The sequence below is a fragment of the Podarcis tiliguerta genome, assembly GCF_965153285.1.
Source record: "Podarcis tiliguerta genome assembly, chromosome: 14".
Classification (NCBI taxonomy): Eukaryota; Metazoa; Chordata; class Lepidosauria; order Squamata; family Lacertidae; genus Podarcis; species Podarcis tiliguerta.
In genome coordinates this window covers 40,076,572-40,094,408 of record NC_139547.1, presented here as the reverse complement: position 1 = coordinate 40,094,408, position 17,837 = coordinate 40,076,572, and the positions used below count along the sequence as shown (strand labels likewise).

Below are 17,837 nucleotides of genomic sequence, written 5' to 3'. Positions count from 1 at the left end.
GATTTTGGGGGCTCAGATTAGGTGCCAATTTGAATTCACATTTTGCACTGCTTTTGAAGCAACAAGTTAATTCTTACAAATTAGGGTTTGCTCCTCTGACCAAGATTCTTTGCAGGTTGTCTTTGCACTCAATAACTTTGTGTCCAAACGCACACAAAGGAAATGCCTTTACTATGGAAGTTGCTTATGTTAGGGAAACTAGAAACTACCTGACAAAGTAGAAGCAAAGAAAATACGACCACTTGGGGAGAAATGGATGCTGAAATCTAGTAGGGATACAGAAGCACTTGAAGAACTAGGAGTACACTAGGAAGGGCAAAGGTTGTGCCTTAAACTCTGCAAACCAGCTTTTCACAGGAAGAAGCCAAGCACCACAAACAGCTGAGCAGCAAGAACTCGCCCGACTCCTGTTGTAGATGCAATCCTGATTCCAGCAGCCAGGCACTCCTCAAAAGTGCTTCTTGATTGCAATTCATATGAGTAGTTTGACTGGAAGGAATTAGCTGGGCCAGATGGCAACTGAAGCAGCCAACCATTGATGTAGGGGAAATAAGAGTGTCCTTGTCAAACAATTTAAAAATGTGCAGCTGCACATTCACAGCTAAAACAGGTTTCTGTTTTCCAAACTTACATTACAACTGGGGGGGGGGGGGTTGGTTATGTAGCCATTGTTCTCCAGAAAAGGTTGGGACTGCACAGATAATGAAGTAAGATATATGTAACCAGATTTAACATTTCACAGTGGTGACACAATGCATGTTAATTAAAAAAAACAACAGAGCTCTCATTATAATTCTTTATAAATGCCTCTAATCTCTGTAAAAAAATATTCTGATCAACACAGCAAAAATAAAGCATTTCAGAAAGATTACAACAAATATTTACAGACCTGTACTTGGCAGTTATTAATCAGAATAATTTACACTAATCCAGTAAGAAAGTTCCATGAAAAAGGTATTTAATCTCACATCTTTCCATATGTAGTCAATCCTGTCCTGGATTCCGTTGATGAGCTGCATCCTGTTTTAATTATGTTTCACAATATTTTCAAAAAATTTATAATAAAGCAAAATTGCAACCAATGAAAAAATACATTTTTTTGATGCAAAAAGCCTTGGTTTTCAACACCATCCTTCATTCGTCAATTTTCAAAAGTGCAGACAGATCCTTCTAAGACCTCAGTAGTGCAAATAGCAAAATTCTCAAGAGTGCTTCTCTGTCCATTTTGCACTCCTCCACTTTCAGGAACTTTCATCATCTCCCATTTCCCATTCAGCCTCTTGCCTGGCTCTCAAAGCCAGAGCCAGAGCTTCAGAAGCTGTAGCATTCTTGGCTGGATGGCTACTCTCATGAACTGCAAGCAAGACAAGATGGCAAAGGATCAGCACTGTCGTATTTGATAGAAGTTACCCACATTCCTAATCAAACCATGGCACACATGGAATGGAGATTATCTATTCACAGCCCTTTTTGTTAATGCCTCTCTCGGTCATTCACATGTTTTTAACAAGCATCCTTAAACTGAACATTGGTATTTTGAAGAAAAATCAGCTGTGTGTCCCAGATATGGAACACACTCCCAATCTGGACTGGAAGCCTGTTTTCTCCAGAAGATGAGGAATACTGCAAGAATTACCTTCAGGGGTAAATGGGTGAGTGGGAGAGAGATCGTCAGCAGGAAATTTGTGGGATCCCAATCCAGATTGGGACTGTGTTCTGGATGAAAGCCCATAGATCATTTATTTTCAAAGCAGAAGTTGCTTTTTAAAAGTGGGATGATGATTTTGCTAGGTTCAACCTGTAGTCCACGTATGCTGATACACTTTTTCAAACAATGAGCTGGTTTGAGTGTTTGCTCCAAGCCTCTGGGCTTCTGTTTTCCCTTTATCTCCTCCACTTCCAATTCCTGATTCCAATGAGCCATAGTTCGCCCCCCCCCCCCATCCAATATCACCAAACCAGTTTCTGCTCCCTCTCCAACATGGAATTGAAAAATCACCATTTGAAGTGGCTTTCCAATCCTGATAGGTGGCAAACACAAACCATAGTTTGCCAATTCAGATGTTAATACCAAACTATGGTCTACACCTAACCAGGTAACTATAGCCCTATCTGGGTATTAATTTCTGAACACATGAAAAGGACTGTGGAGAGATGTGGGGCTAGCCCCCTCCCCTCAACAGCACATGAAGTGGCCACATCCCCCCACATTACACATGGGCAGGTCAATCTGAAGGGAGCTGCCTAACACACATAAGAGTCGCTTCAGAGATGAGGACCCTAAGTTTCCATGTTGGAAGCATCATACATAGAGCATAAGCCTCTTGACTAAGCCAATAACATGTCAGCTAATGCACTGTGTAGTTCTGTGTAGGGGGAGAGCCAGCCCTGCGCCCTCCTACTAATAGCTGAATGCCTGAAAAGGGCTTTAGATCTTCAGAGAGCTGTGTTTCTATTTTTTGCCACCTGCTCTGCCTATTTGTGCCAGGCTTATGCTTACCACGAGAGAAGCTGGTCATCTGAGGTCTTGCAAGCTAAAGGGAAGAAAAACATAGTAATGTAATAATAGACAGATCCCCATTTCCTTATGTCTAAAATGAGGCGAGGGAATTTCAGAGCTTTCATTGCCACATTCTTTATTCCCCAACTGATTGCACCTTGGAAACACTCCCCTCCATTCTGCTTCTCCAGCCAGGATCTATGATAACATCTGTTTCTTGTGAATGCCAAATCAACTATCAGAACAAACGTTGGAGCTTTTCCATGTATTTCCACACCAACAACAGTAGGGTCCCCACCACCACCACCAAGGGATTCCAAATCAGAACATTCGCTTTGGTCTGCTCTTGCTGGAACAATTGATTCCGCCCCTGATAATTAAAGCACTTGGCCCAATGCACTTCAGTGAGACTGCTGTTGTGCTCAAATCCCACTTGAGGGCTTCCTATAGGCATCTGATTGGCCACTGTGAGAACAGGATGCTGGACTAGATGGGGAGCTTCTCCGGGGAGCTACTATTGCACAATTTCTAATCTTCATTTGTCCTTGCGTTCCAGCCAGTGGCGTAGCGTGGGTTGTCAGCACCCGGGGCAAGGCAAGTAATTTGCGCCCCCCCCCCCCCCCGCTGCACTGTCCCTCCCCCAGATAGTCCCTCGCTCTCTCTCTGCGCCGCACCGCACGCCTGGCACCCTCCCCTCCACAGTGGGCGGCGACCCGGGGCAAGGCAAGTAATTTGCGCCCCCCCCCCCGCTGCACTGTCCCTCCCTCAGATAATCCCTCGCTCCCTCTCTGCACCACACCGCACGCCTGGCACCCTCCCCTCCACAGTGGGCGACGACCTGGCGGCTCGGATCGGATTCACACAGCCAGCACTGCAGTGAGAGAGAGAGAGTGAGCCAGGTAGAGAAGAAGAAGAAAAAGAGTTTGGATTTGATATCCCGCCTTTCACTCCCTTTAAGGAGTCTCAAAGCGGCTAACATTCTCCTTTCCCTTCCTCCCCCACAACAAACACTCTGTGAGGTGAGTGGGGCTGAGAGACTGTGACTGGCCCAAGGTCACCCAGCAGCTGCATGTGGAGGAGCGGAGACGCGAACCCGGTTACCCAGATTACGTGACTACCGCTCTTAACCACTACACCACACTGGCTGTAGGGGCAGAGAGCTGCGAGTGTGAGCGCGCGCCCCGCCCCGATGTTGCGCCCGGTGCGGCTGGCCCCCCCTGCACCCCCCACGCTACGCCACTGGTTCCAGCACTGAAAAGTTAGGGACATAATTCAAGCACTGCTAGGAACACGGGCTGCTGAGGAAGGACTAGGCGGCTTCGATTTCCACCTGCTTTTTGCCACCTACACAGGCAGTGTAGAGACACCAAATTGTGAGGCTGAAAGCAATAATTGGGAGTTGGAAGGAAGCTCAAAGGTCATCCGGCCAAGCCCCCTGTTTGAAGTGGGAAATTCACCACCACAGCACCCCCAATATGTGGCCCTCCAGCCTCCCTTTAAATGTTTCTAACAAAAGGAGAGGTCATCACCATTCTAGGCAGCCTGCTGCGTTGTCAAAACAGCTTAGCCCCGCCAGAAAGCTCCATCTAATGTTTAGTCTGAATCCTTTTTGTAGAACTCAGAAAGGGCAAGAGGATGGGGGTGGAACTAGAATCAGTTGGCTCCGCCCATCATTAGCTCTGGCAGCACCAACTGTTGGCTTCCCTGCCTTCTGCCCTATCAGTGCCAACAGTCACCAGTGATGGACTGACTGCAGCTCTCCAGGCAGGAGCTTTCCCCAGCCCTACCTAGATACAATGGGAATAAACCTGGGACCTTCTGCATGCCAAGCGGATTGCTCGACCACTGAGCTTGGGCCTGCAAACTCCAATGGCCAAAACTGGACAAACAATACTCTAGGTGAGCTCTGAAGCATAGAAGAGTAGTAAAAGGATTTCAATTCAATGCAAATGCCCAGAGGTCCTCTCTCAGTTGCTGTTGCCATTACCTCAAAGTAAGAGTCTCGTTCCTCTGTTGCTGGAGAGCTTTCAGTGGAGTTAGGCAATGGTGCAGGTACCTGCTGTCTAGTTGACTGGCGCACAGATGAACTCCTCTGTGTGTGCAGGGGAGAAGTATCAAAATTAGGTACACTGTGTAAACTTAACCACACTTCAGGGTGGACAGAATGGACTGCATCTACAAAAGTCGTAACATGCTCAAGGCAAGTCTTGTATCCAAGACTTACTACCTAGGGGATTAAGCCTGCACGCAATACAGGCACCTCCAGTGGCCTGGGATTTTTGTGCGATCGCTACTGCCATCTAGTGCAATACTAATAAACAACTTGCCATGTTGCATCATGTATTCCCCCAGATTATTAGCCAATTGTTTTAACGGCCCATAATGAATAAGGCAGTATTTTACAAGCCCACATTTTCACAACTAACCTGTGGCTGCTCTCCCCGATTTTGAAGTTTAGATGCCTGGAGCGCACGTAATTTCTTCAACAGGAACATTTTATCTTTACCTTCCTATACACACACAAAAAGCGAGTACAGCATTAGAAGATGCAGTGGGGAGATGCATGCATTTGATACTTCTTCATACAGCAATTTTCCCCTTACCACAAAAAATGGACCCTTTCAGGTGTGGAGGTAGCAATCCATATTGTACAGTAAACACTCTTTCCAAAAAATGCATATACTGGCCACATTAATTTTGAAGAAAAATGAGCTGTGGTGTCTCTCTCTCCAGAAGATTGCCGTTACAGCTAACAGCGCCATTGGGAGGAGAGAGGATAGCAGGTGTTTTAGCAGGAAATCTGAGAAGAGCCATGATCTGGATTGCAGGGCTCTGATCCAGAATATCCCCCCAAAATAAATGCCCTCCCCTCAATCCCAAAATAAATGTAGTCAGTACAAGCATACTTTTAACAATGAGTGTTTAATGCAATGTCTCCTTTAGCCCTCTATGTTGTATTCAGGTGCACTGAATCAACTGTGCACTGCCCCCTTAAGCAAATCCCAGCCTCCCTCCTCTTTTCCCTTGGCTTGGGGGAAGCCCCCAAACTCCACCTCTTCGCCTGGCTCTAAGCAACAGTCAAATTGGTCACATGGGTAACCGATCAGAAATGTCAACACTTCTGTGCATTTTGAATCCAGAGGGAAGAGTGGTGGTCATGGTGTCTGCTGCTGGTATTTTTTGGGGGGGTGTGTGGGTAGAGGGAGGGAGAGCAAGAGCTACTTACTGAAACCCTTTAATATGCAGAGTGAGCAGTGTTTAGCTAGTAAATCTTGGTTAGAGAGTAGACTTCACCAATTGCGATCACACACAGAGGGAGATGCATGGAGGTATGAAAGTAATAAAGTTGTTTACTGTTGGAAATACAAAATTTGGAGAGAAATGTTTCTAGTTCCACCCTAACTAATCTAGAGATGAACAAATAGTTAAAGATGACCTCTCATATTGAGGTCCAAGGGAGAAGTAGGAGGAGGAGGAACTTTTAAACAGGATGTAACGAAAGTCGGTGGGACGCGGGTGGTGCTGTGGGTAAAACCTCAGTGCCTAGGACTTGCATGGTCGGCGGTTCGAATCCCCGCGGCGGTGTGCGCTCCCGTTGTTCGGTCCCAGCACCTGCCAACCTAGCAGTTCGAAAGCACCTCCGGGTGCAAGTAGATAAATAGGGACCGCTTATTAGCGGGAAGGTAAACGGCGTTCCGTGTGCTGCACTGGCTCACCAGATGCAGCTTATCACGCTGGCCACGTGACCTGGAAGTGTCTCCGGACAGCGCTGGCCCCCAGCCTATAGAGTGAGATGGGCGCACAACCCTAGAGTCTGGCAAGACTGGCCCATACGGGCAGGGGTACCTTTACCTAAAGAAAGCTGAATCAGTCTAAACATCAGGGAGTCAGAGAAGGAAGCTGATAGATTAAAGGTACAGGGATAGTCTGGGGGTGTGAATGTCCCTCACTGCATCTACCTTTACCCCGCGCAAACCCCTATTCCAGAAGCTGAGTTGCACCCAAACATCCAACTATATAAAATTCCGTGCCAGAGAATGAATAGCCAAACTAAAAGGAAGCCTCCCCAGCAACATACTCACATTGATGATCTGCTCTTGAAGAAGTTTAACCATTATTTTACGCCCATCTATTATTTGCCAGTAGAGGTAGGTGATGATTCTAAAACAAAGAGTTTAAGAAATTAAAATTAGCACTTCCGTTTGCAAATAAAAGAAGACCTACCTTTTCTTATTACATCGCTAAAATAAAGAAACACACAGCTGACAGGAACTTACAAAACAATGATGGAGAGGATGAAGAAGAAATGCACGCTTTCAATTAAGTTGTGATAAATCCACACAACCCATCTCGAACTGGGATAACTGGCGAGTATTCCCATCCAGCTGGAAACAGACTCGAAGACAGTCACCAAACCACGAAAAGGGCCACATGTCTTAGAAGGCTCCAACCTGGGCAAAGAGGGGAGGGGAAGGTTTTTTAGGAAGAGGTCCACATATTTTAGCATGCACAGGACAATGGCATGGATACGATTCACGATGAAATACCACTGCTGCATTCTAAAGCCTAGTGTGAAACCATTTCCATAAATGTTTGGAAGGAGTGTTGTTTTTGTTAAGAAGATTTAATTAAGGATATAAGGAAGCAGCTTCATTTTAAAAAATGGTGTATCTCATACAGCACTGACTGGCCATGGCCCTAAGAGGTTTTTGGCTCAAAGGACAGGTCAACTGGGGAGCCATCTTCCCTGTTTTCAGCCTGGGGCAGGATGAGGTCCAAAACAGAGTGGAAGAAGCACTGGGGAGGAGACTATTTCATGGTTTCCCTTCCTTGTCAATTTTTCAGCTCAGAAAGACAAACCACACCATTTTACAAAGTACACACTGCTTCCTGTTAATGGAGTGCAATCTCCTTTGTTGAAGGCAGGGCTGGGGCAGAGAGGCCAGGATGACCAGATTCAGCATCAATTGTTTGGAATCTCAGGTGAGATGCCCACGCAGTGGAAGTTGCTCCCAGTACCATCACTGAGATATTTACGGTTGCAGAAGATAAGGCTCAGTTAAACAGTTCTGAATGTAGATATATACAGCTTGTAGACTTTGGGAGATACAGATATATACAAATACATAAAAGTACAAAGTATTTCTAAATAAGTTCAGCAATTTAAGCCGTAATACCAGACAAGTAGCACTGACTAGGGACGCGGGTGGAGCTGTGGTCTAAACCACAGAGCCGAGGGCTTGTGATCAGAAGGTCGGCGGTTCGAATCCCCGCAACAGGGTGAGCTCCTGTTGCTCGGTCCCTGCTCCTGCCAATCTAGCAGTTCGAAAGCACGTCAGGTGTAAGTAGATAAATAGGTACTGCTCTGGTGGGAAGGTAAATGGCGTTTCCGTGTGCTGCTCTGGTTCACCAGAAGCAGCTTTGTCATCCTGGCCACATGACCCAGAAGCTGTCTGCGGACAAATGCCGGCTCCCTCAGCCAGTAAAGCGAGATGAGCGCCGCAACCCCAGAGTCGCCCGCGACTGGACCTAATGGTCAGGGGTCCCTTTACCTTTTTTAACACTGAACAACAGATAGACACACCACTACACTGAACACAGATATAGTCAGGGCACTAGACTGTTAGTGTAGCTATTTGCTTGGCTGTACTTGCACCTGTGATTAGCTCATTCATGGGGTGATTTACACCTGCCCTTGCGACAAGCTCTTCCTCTGCGTGATGCAACCAACCCCTCACAAAAAATATGAGAAGCAAAGACTAAAACACTAAAACAGGGATAGAGAACCAATGGCCCTCCAGATATTCTTGGAGTCCAGCTCCCTTCAACCCCAGGCAGCACAGCCAATGGATGATGGGAGTTGTAGTGCAGCAATATCTGGAGGGCCACAGATTCCCTCTCCGTATACAAAAGCCTTGGGCAGAGCAATGTAATCTGACAAGGGGGAAGAAGCAATCCTTCTTACCTCCAGACGGTGACTGCTATGACAGAGAGGACTCCAGTGAAAGATGGGAAAAAGAGCAGGAAAACAAAGAGGGTGTTCATCTGAGAAGCTCTCCAAGCTTTGCGAGGGGGCTGGCAGTTCCTCATCAGACTCACCTTTCAGGAACAAGGATGAAGAGGATGAGCATTTCAGTACATTCAGTGGGAACTCCATGCATTTGCCATTGAATCAAAACAATATGTAAGGTCAAGCATTAAGCATTAAGCATGTTTTTTTTTAAAAAAAATAAAGCACTGGTGGCTTTCCAAAGAAACCACTGTGTGGGATCCCAATCCTGACAGGAAACGTGATGCATTCCAGACAGGCAAAAACCACCCAGGAAAGCAAAGCAGGGCTGACCAGCAGTTTGGCTTGGGGTTGAGGAGGGATTATGATCTGGGGTGAGTCCCAATGGCCTTATAGAAAAATCTAGACAACTGGTTTGGGGCCTTGAGCCTGAGGTTCCCCAATCCCAGTAATTTGGGATAACCAGCCTCATATAACCAACATGCTTAAGTCTGATTCATGCATGAAGGGGTTAAGAGTAAGATGTCCTGCCAGGCTTACCTCACATTGGAAGGGACTGGTTAATCAAGCCTTCTATGCTGGGGAAGAGGGACATTTTGGAACTCACAAGGGCATATTTTAAAGGTCTATGCTTCCACATTTTACTTTGCTGCATATTTTGTTATTTTAAATCTCTGCTGGGGTTCTCTCACCAAACAGTAATTGCCCCAAACCTGGATCTTGGCATCCATGGAATTCTGAGAAGCTAGTACCTTTTTCACCCAGAAGAGTATGAAATATGATATCATCTGAATGGCTGGAAGTAGAGGTGAGTAGAAGACACCAATCCTTCAGGAGAGAGAGAAAGGGGGAGGAAGAAATCATCTCAAAGCTTCTCTTTACATGACACAAGGTATAAACAGAAGGCATCTCACTATGCGGACATGGTTTAATGAACAGTTGTGTGTGCAAGTGAGACCACCCACGTCTCAGCTAGTGGTCCTCCAGTAAATATGACTTGCATATATAATATCCATGCAATTAAATGGGGGGAAATAATTTAAGACATTATGAACATGAAATAAGTTGCCCTCGATCCCTCTCTATCGTTTTAGCAACATTTAAAAGGAAGTCGAAAGCCTTATTTCAAACCATGTTAGCAGTTGTATACTATAACTAAACTATATGAAAAATGTGTTAGGACTACAGGCATGTACCAACCACCAACCACGATATTTGGTTCAGACCCTGATTTGCTGCTAGACCTCAGCCTGAGGAGGTCTGAAGGCTTCCCAGAGCAGCTCAGGGTCTGAGGCCAAGTCCAGGAAAAATTAGATTTATCTCCCCACAGTCGTTGTAAAAAAAAAAAATGGTCGTAAGTGATTTCCTTTTGACAGCAGTGGATGCAAATTCACACCCATAGAAGGCCCTCCAGAGTGGATAAAAGCCTGCTAAATGACAGGGATTCAGGTCTAGGCAGGGTTTGTGCTGAGCACAGTTACAGTGTGAGGCTTAAAATCAAAGGAATTTCCTTTCAATTCATGAAATGTGCAGGCAGTATCTAAGTACTGCAACAGGGCTGAGGAACCCATGCCCATCCAGATGTTGTTAGACTGCAACCCCCATCAGCCCCAACCAACATTATCAGGGGTGATGAGAGATTTAGCACAACAGCTGGAGGGCCACACATCTCACAGCTCTGTATTTTACAGAGATATTATGGGTAAGATTATCTTTACTCACCATGTCAAAGTCTGTGCATAGATTAAATCCAAAACATTTCGAGCAATGTCAAATTCTGGCACACCAAGTTTCTTGCAACATTTGGTCCCAACGATTCTAAAAGCGGAACAAAATTATTTCGAAACTCCAGACTTTTCCAACAGTCCTGCAAACCTCCAATATATCTACCCTACGCCCAAGTTGGGAAAGTAGCCAAGAGCCCAATGAATCAGCTCCATGGTGAGCAGCCAGAGATCTTCTCACAGGTACAGACAGTCATACACTCACAACCTGGCATACTAAACAGAAGCGCTTCACGCTGTGACAGTTTGTTGCAGGTCCCACCTATGCGATGCCAAGAAGCACTGCAGGAGAAAACGAAACAGTTGCGAAAGAGCAAGGAGGTTAAGCAGAACTGAAGGAGTATGTCAGGATGGAAGGATCCCCTTAGCAACACTGAAAAGGAAACAGGACAGGAATTTTCCTTGTACAAATGCAGAATCCGTGCACGTACCTCCGCAGAAATTCTCCGAAGAAAGATCCCAGTAAGCAGCAAATGAACTCAGCCACAAGCAGCCTGTAGATATCTTGGCCAACCAGAGTTTCCCAGCACTGATTAAAAGGAAATAAAAAAGTTTATGAGTGTGTGCCAGAGAGAAACAATCAATTGGCAAATACAAGAACTCTCCATCTCTTTGCTATCTTGAATGTCCCATGGCATGAACGTAGGGTGGCAACCCTAGGAAAACAAAACACTCAAGGGAGGATGTTCCAATCTGGCACAGGCTGCATGACATGCAGTGCTGGTTTCAGGTTTACACCAGGTTTGGGGAAACTGCGGCCCTCTGAGCGTTGCTGAACTCCAGCTCCTGCCAACCTTTGCCAATGGTGGGAGATGTAGTCCAAAGCTTTCACCAATTGGAGCAGTCCAATGGTTCATCATCACAACTTAAGAGGGTGGTTGGGCAAGCTGCTTCAGTGATCGGCTCTTGTGGAGACTGCTACTTTCTAAGACACTGCTGCTTACTTATTTACCCCCTCCCTCTGTGCCCAATCTGCACAACTATCCAGAAGGAGAGTACAAGGCCAGTGTAGGAGGACCCATCTAGGAATTCTTGTCATGCCCAAAGAGAAGCAGGCAAACAACAAGGCGCAACAGCAAAGTTACACCAGTTGTAACTTGAAGAACTGTTAAATAGAAGAACATGTGGTGGTGCTTGCTTTTTCCTCTTCCCTCCCTTTCATTTTTTCCTCATGTGCCATGTCCTTCTAGAGTGTAAGCTTGCAGGCAGAGACAATCATAGAAGTGATTTTTTTGTATGCTACTCTGATCACTCTTTTGGCAACAGGCTATGGTATAAATGCTGTAAGCAAGCAAGTAAATGAATGAATATGGCTTCTCAGGCTTTTGGCTAAGATCATGTGCAGTGTAATAAATAAAGCAGAAGCTCTGGTGCATTTCAGCACGGCTGTGACCACCAGGCATATCTCGTGATGCCCATCTTAAGAGCTGCCTACAGCTCACCTTGGCAGTGGTAAGCAAGGGTCTTGGACTATATCACCTCCGACTGTGGATAAGGCTTCCCCCAAGAGAAGAAAAATCCCCATTCACACATTACACCAAGGCTCAAAGAAGGTTAGGATATGGCCTTTCTTCCCTATGAAGCAGCCTTCAAGCTTGCCAGCTTCCACCTGCAGCCTGAAGTGAAATAGCCCCCAAACAAATATTTTTACCTGCTCTGTTCTGTCTGAGAAAACAAGGCACAGGTGTGAGGTAAGTTTCTGTTATGTCCTTATACTTAAGATCTGCAGCAATGCAGAAGCAAAATGGAAAACCTTACCTCTGCCTTTGATGCAGGTACTTCGTTAAGCCAGTAGTAGCACAGGATCCCAACGATTGATATTTTCAGAATAACGTTCCTACAGAGGGGCAGCAATTGCCGTCAGAATTCAGCAGAGGGACACAGTACAAGAAAAGTACTTGTGGGCAGTATCAGATCCCTTTTGGAAAATGTATTCATTTATTGCATTTATATCCTACCTTTCCTCTAAGGAGCCCAAGGTGGCATACACAGTCTTCCCCCTTCTCCATGTCACCTTCACGACATCCCTGTGAGTTAGGCTAGTCTGAGAGTGAGTGTATAGGGAAGTTTTTAACGTCTGATGTCTTATTATGTTTTTAGATTTGTTGGAGGCCGCCCAGAATGGCTGGGGCAACCCAGTTCAATGGGAGGGGGGCAAATAATAAAATTATTGTTCTTATTATGGATGCTTTAGCTGAGATTCCTGCATTGGACCAGAAGACCCTCAGGGTCATTTTCCAACTCTATGATTCTATGATTATTATGAAACTGTGGAATTCACAACCATCTTTAAAAGATGGTTATTCAGATTCAAGGAAGATAAGGCTATTATCCATGGCTATTTCTACCTCCAGGGGACATGGGTGGCGCTGTGGGTAAAAGCCTGAGCGCCCAGGGCTTGCCGATCGAAAGGTCGGTGGTTCGAATCCCCGCGGCGGGGTGCGCTCCCGTTGCTCGGTCCCAGCGCCTGCCAACCTAGCAGTTCGAAAGCACCCCCGGGGGCAAGTAGATAAATAGGGACCGCTTACTAGCGGGAAGGTAAACGGCGTTCCGTGTGCAGCTCTGGCTCACCAGAGCAGCGATGTCACGCTGGCCACGTGACCCGGAAGTGTCTCCGGACAGCGCTGGCCCCCGGCCTCTTGAGTGAGATGGGCGCACAACCCTAGAGTCTGTCAAGACTGGCCCGTACGGGCAGGGGTACCTTTACCTTTACTATTTCTACCTCCACGGTTGGAGGCAGCAAGCCTCCAGAAAAAAAGTCATTAGGAATCACAAGTTTGGCAAGCATCATTTGCTCTGCTTGCAGGCTCCCCATGGGTACCTGACTGGCCACTGTGGCAGCAGAATGTTGGACCAGATGCGCCACTGGCCTGATCCAGCAGGATTTCTCTTAAAGCCACAGACACACACCCCATAAAAGGATTTCCTAATGAACTCCTCCTATGCTAGTGTTGTTATTCGCTACTGGCAATGGCTACTGACTTGTACGGCTTTAACAGAGAATTAGACAAATTCATGGAGCATGAGGCTTCCAGTGGCCAGTTGGCCATGAGGGCTATGTTCCAATTTTATTGGAGGAAGGATGCTTCCGAATACCAGGTTGTTGAAATCACAGGTCTGTGTTCTGATGCTGCTTGTGGGCTTTTCGTGGACCTCTGTTTGGCCACGGCAAGAACAGGACACTGGGCTAGATGGACCTTGGGCTTGCTCCACCAGGGCTCTCCTTAGGTTCTCATGCAAGGCTTCACAGATGCGGTTCCCACGGAGTCACTGACCTGTGCCCTAACCAGACCCAGCTCAGCTTCAGTGAAGATGCTGCATTGTGAGCCTTCCAACCTTGCCCTGGATCTGGTTGTTGAACTTGGACTAAATAAATGGTACTCTAGGGAGACAGGGAACATGTGTGAAGACAGCAATACCTGACAATTGCAGTGTAGATCTGGTTTCGGGGAGAAGTGAATTTTTCAACAAAGCCAAAGGAGGAGTAGAAGAAAGGCACGCCGTGGTTGAGTAGGCTCACCACAATGGGCAACACCAGGGTAGCAGCTTCCCTTTGCAGCTCATTTTTACTCTCGTCAAGAAGTAACTTTGGGAGAGGGAGACAAGAGGGAGAAGCTATTTAATTCAGACATCAGGTTTACCGCCTGTTATACCATCAAAGAGAACACGATGAAAATGTTTTATAGGTGGCATCTGACACCACCTAAACTTGCCAAGATCTATAAGTTAAAGTCCAATCTATGCTGGAAATGTGAGAAGGCTGAAGGGACAATGTTTCATGTTTGGTGGGGCTGCGATAAAATTAAGAAATTTTGGGGTAGTATTTATGAAGAGCTTAAATAGATTAAAATCTCCATAGGAAAGAAACCAGAGGCATATTTATTAGAGATACTAGGGAAAGATATCCCACAGGAAAAGAAAAGAATCTTTTTATATGCCACCGCCAGAATAGCTATTGCCAGGAATTGGAAAGGAGACATTATACCTACAAAAGAAGGTTGGATATGTAAACTTAGTGAATTTATAGAATTGGCAAAGTTAACAGCAGCCATAAGATACCAGACAAATCAAAAACTAAGATCAGAATGGCAATGTTTTGAAGATTATATGAAAAAACACTGTTCGAATGAGAATATGTTGATATGTATGGATTAGATATGTAAAGTATGATCAAAATTAATTCATAGTAATGAATTAATTTTGGGACGCGGGTGGCGCTGTGGGTTAAAGCCTCAGCACCTAGGGCTTGCCGATCGAAAGGTCGGCGGTTCGAATCCCCGCGGCGGGGTGCGCTCCCGTTGTTCGGTCCCAGCGTCTGCCAACCTAGCAGTTCGAAAGCACTCTCGGGTGCAAGTAGATAAATAGGGACCGCTTACTAGCGGGAAGGTAAACGGCGTTTCCGTGTGCGGCTCTGGCTCGCCAGAGCAGCGTTGTCACGCTGGCCACGTGACCCGGAAGTGTCTTCGGACAGCGCTGGCCCCCGGCCTCTTTGAGTGAGATGGGTGCACAACCCTAGAGTCTGTCAAGACTGGCCCGTACGGGCAGGGGTACCTTTACCTTTACCTTTAATGAATATATAGGAAGTAATACATAAGAGATGCAATGATAAATGAATTTTTATGACTTAAGGATGTCGAGTTGCGGTGGAGGGAAGTCATGGGAGGGTTATGGGTGGTGGTAGGGTATGTATGAAAATAGTTTTCTTTGTCTATGTTTTTGTCACTTGTTTGTTTGTTGCATGGATGTTTTAAATAAAATAAAATCTTATTTAAAAAAATAATAATAATCTGCACGAACTTCTTCAGCTCCAGTACATTTTCCTTTAGTCCCTATTCACACTAAATTTGTGGACTCGCTGTAGATGCAAAACTATGTGGAAGGAAGACTCCGGCATTTAGGAGTCCACACACATCTTACACAGCCTTCCCCAAGCTGGTGCCCTCCAGATGCATTTTTCCCCCTTACAACAGCCCAGTCAGTAGAGCATGAGACTCTTAATCTCAGGGTCGTGGGTTTGAGCCCTCACTGGGCAAAAGATTCCTGCATTGCAGGGAGTTGGACTAGATGACTCTCGTGGTCCCTTCCAACTGTATAATTCTATGATTCTATGACTACAACTCCCATCAGCCCTAGCAAGCATAGCTTTTGCTTGGAGAAGGCCCCACCAAAGGACAAGTTGCACCCAGCACCTCCCCAGACATGGAGCCTGAGCTCAACTAAGGTAAATGTTTCCTCAACTACCACCCCCCTAAAAACCAGGTGTGCAACCTGCTCAAGCAGGCTGTGTGCGTTGAGTTATTAGTCCTACAGGGAGCCCAGAATATGGTGTGGATTTGTTAAGCAGGGCTAGGGCAACCTTTTTCAGCTCAGAAGGCAGGCTGTGTTCCCTTCTGAGCAACCTTCCAGAGACCACATCCCCTTGCAAGGCATGGAAATGTCACCTTTGTACTGTAGGCTGCTTTCCGTACATGCTCACACACCCTTCTCTATCCTCCAGGTAAGCAAGAGGCATTTTCAGAGTCCAAGGACACATTCCAGCCAGGCAATTACATGCAGGGAGGGTGCAATGCAAGCTAGTGACAAATGTGGCTGGAGAGGGGCTGTGGCATGGGGAGAGTCTCAAGGGCTGCCCCTTAGAGAGGCCTGGGGGAGCACATTTGGCTCTGCCCCACACCACACCCATGGGGCAGAGCTAAGCATGAGATCATAGGGACATAGGAAGCTGCTCTATACCAAGTCCGACCATTCATCCAACTAGCTCAGTGTTGTCTACTCTGGCTGGCAGTGGCTGTCCCTGCCTTTTGCCTCACCAGTCCCAACAGGCAGCAGCCCTCATTGCTCTGAGCACACAGCCTTGTAAGAGCACTGAAATATACTCAGGGTCAAGAGTGGATTTCATGCTCTTTATTCAGCTCATAGTGGTGAGGAGGAATGAAAGTTTCCCCAAAGTATCTGCTTTATATACATTATTTACACAATGGGCTGCACGTGATTCGTTAATTCTGGAATTCTCCTGTAGGCCAATCAAGTTGTGGATTCACTTCCATCTGGAGCTGGATTGGGTGGCTCCTGCAGACCAATCATACTGCTGCATTGTTCTAGGACCAATCAGACTGCTGCATTCTGAATCCTATTGTTCTAGGACCAATCAGACTGCTGCATTTTGGATCCTATTGTTCTAGGACCAATCAGACTGCTGCATTTCGGATCCTATTCAACTCAGTACATAACAAGCACAATCGCTTATTTCGCAAGCAAAACACAGGGCAGGTAATATTATTATACAAAGGCATAAGCAGAGAAAAAATGTATTAAGAAATAAATCAAAGGACCTTACATTTAAGTTAATGAGGCAGAAGTAGTAAATGCCAGCGCATGAACCAGCTGTCGCTAACAGTGACACAACCCAGGCCGCCAGGTGAATGAAGAGCCGGTTAATTTTCTGGCGCTGAGAAAGCTTCAGATATTCAGTATTCACATCCGACAAGGTCTCCTGAAGCCGAAACAATTAAATATGATTGTTAAGGTTGTGGGAGATTAGCAGCCAAACCTACCAAATGCATATTCTTGCTAGTTAGAATGAGAAGGGGCTAGCATCACACAGCTGTACTGCGGATCAGCAGATACTCATACTATAGAAATAAAATTGGTAGAGAGGGTTCTGTATGATGTCACTTCCCCTCCTCCCCAGAAAAGGAAGGAGCATATAGTACTTCTTGTTCCTCTTTCTCTTCCTTTGACCAGTGTTGGATGCAGGCATGCACTTGTTCTAGCTCCAGGCACATGTCTGAAGCTGGTTACACAGCAAATATAAGTATTTTGTCTGTGTAGTTTTTACGGCTGCCATTGCTGTGAACCAATGCAAGATTGTAAGTAAATTATATTTTTAACTTACTTCCCAGGTTGTTGCCTGATTCTTTGTTCCTTCAGGGTTAGAGAGGGAAAGCCAGCTTACTTCATAGCTGGACTTGCTCAAAAACAAGGTTTTGCAGCCTAATTCCTATGCTTTTAATTTTGCTGCCAAGGATGGGACTTTAAACTCTATTCAACTCACACAGGTGGGCGCCTGGAGGGATAAACTGCAATTAATATATCCTCTCCTACCCAATAAAATCCATCTCACACAGGTTTCTTCATCATAAGCTCCTAGGGCACTTTGCAACCAAATACAAAACTGAGGTCAGCTAAAACGAAAACTAGTTCTAAAGCCGTATGATGCAGCTCAGGCAAATGTTTCAGATAAGCTCATTTGTCATAAGCTATAATGTACAGTAAAGTAAGAAGGCGACAACAACCAGTTCACATGGGGAATCAGCCCTCGCTTGGCTTGTTCACCCACTCTTGTCACGCGGCTGCAACATAAGCATATTTACTCATGAGTAAGAAAGCCATAGGTAAAGATAAAGGGACCCCTGACCATTAGGTCCGGTCATGACCGACTCTGGGGTTGCGGCACTCATTTCGCTTTACTGGCCGAGGGAGCCGTCATACAGCTTCCGGGTCATGTGGCCAGCATGACTAAGCCACTTCTGGCAAACCAGCA

General features: G+C 46.1%; 1 protein-coding gene across 2 annotated transcripts in view; it reads right to left on the bottom strand.

Annotated features, from left to right (window-relative positions):
* Positions 1 to 642: 642 nt before the first annotated feature.
* The window catches only part of TMC5 (transmembrane channel like 5), a 47,203-nt gene continuing 30,008 nt past the window's right edge, over positions 643 to 17,837 (bottom strand). For both annotated transcript variants that reach the window (XM_083413472.1, XM_083413471.1), the window contains 13 exons: positions 16,632 to 16,787; positions 13,714 to 13,880; positions 12,053 to 12,131; positions 10,726 to 10,823; positions 10,233 to 10,328; positions 9,263 to 9,338; positions 8,466 to 8,599; positions 6,778 to 6,951; positions 6,583 to 6,661; positions 4,927 to 5,010; positions 4,488 to 4,592; positions 2,501 to 2,534; positions 643 to 1,354 (listed from right to left, as the gene is read on the bottom strand). In XM_083413472.1, the coding sequence (XP_083269598.1) occupies positions 1,242 to 1,354; positions 2,501 to 2,534; positions 4,488 to 4,592; positions 4,927 to 5,010; positions 6,583 to 6,661; positions 6,778 to 6,951; positions 8,466 to 8,599; positions 9,263 to 9,338; positions 10,233 to 10,328; positions 10,726 to 10,823; positions 12,053 to 12,131; positions 13,714 to 13,880; positions 16,632 to 16,787 (1,395 nt within the window). In that variant the 3' untranslated portion in view covers positions 643 to 1,241. The remainder of the gene's footprint in view (positions 1,355 to 2,500; positions 2,535 to 4,487; positions 4,593 to 4,926; positions 5,011 to 6,582; positions 6,662 to 6,777; positions 6,952 to 8,465; positions 8,600 to 9,262; positions 9,339 to 10,232; positions 10,329 to 10,725; positions 10,824 to 12,052; positions 12,132 to 13,713; positions 13,881 to 16,631; positions 16,788 to 17,837) is intronic.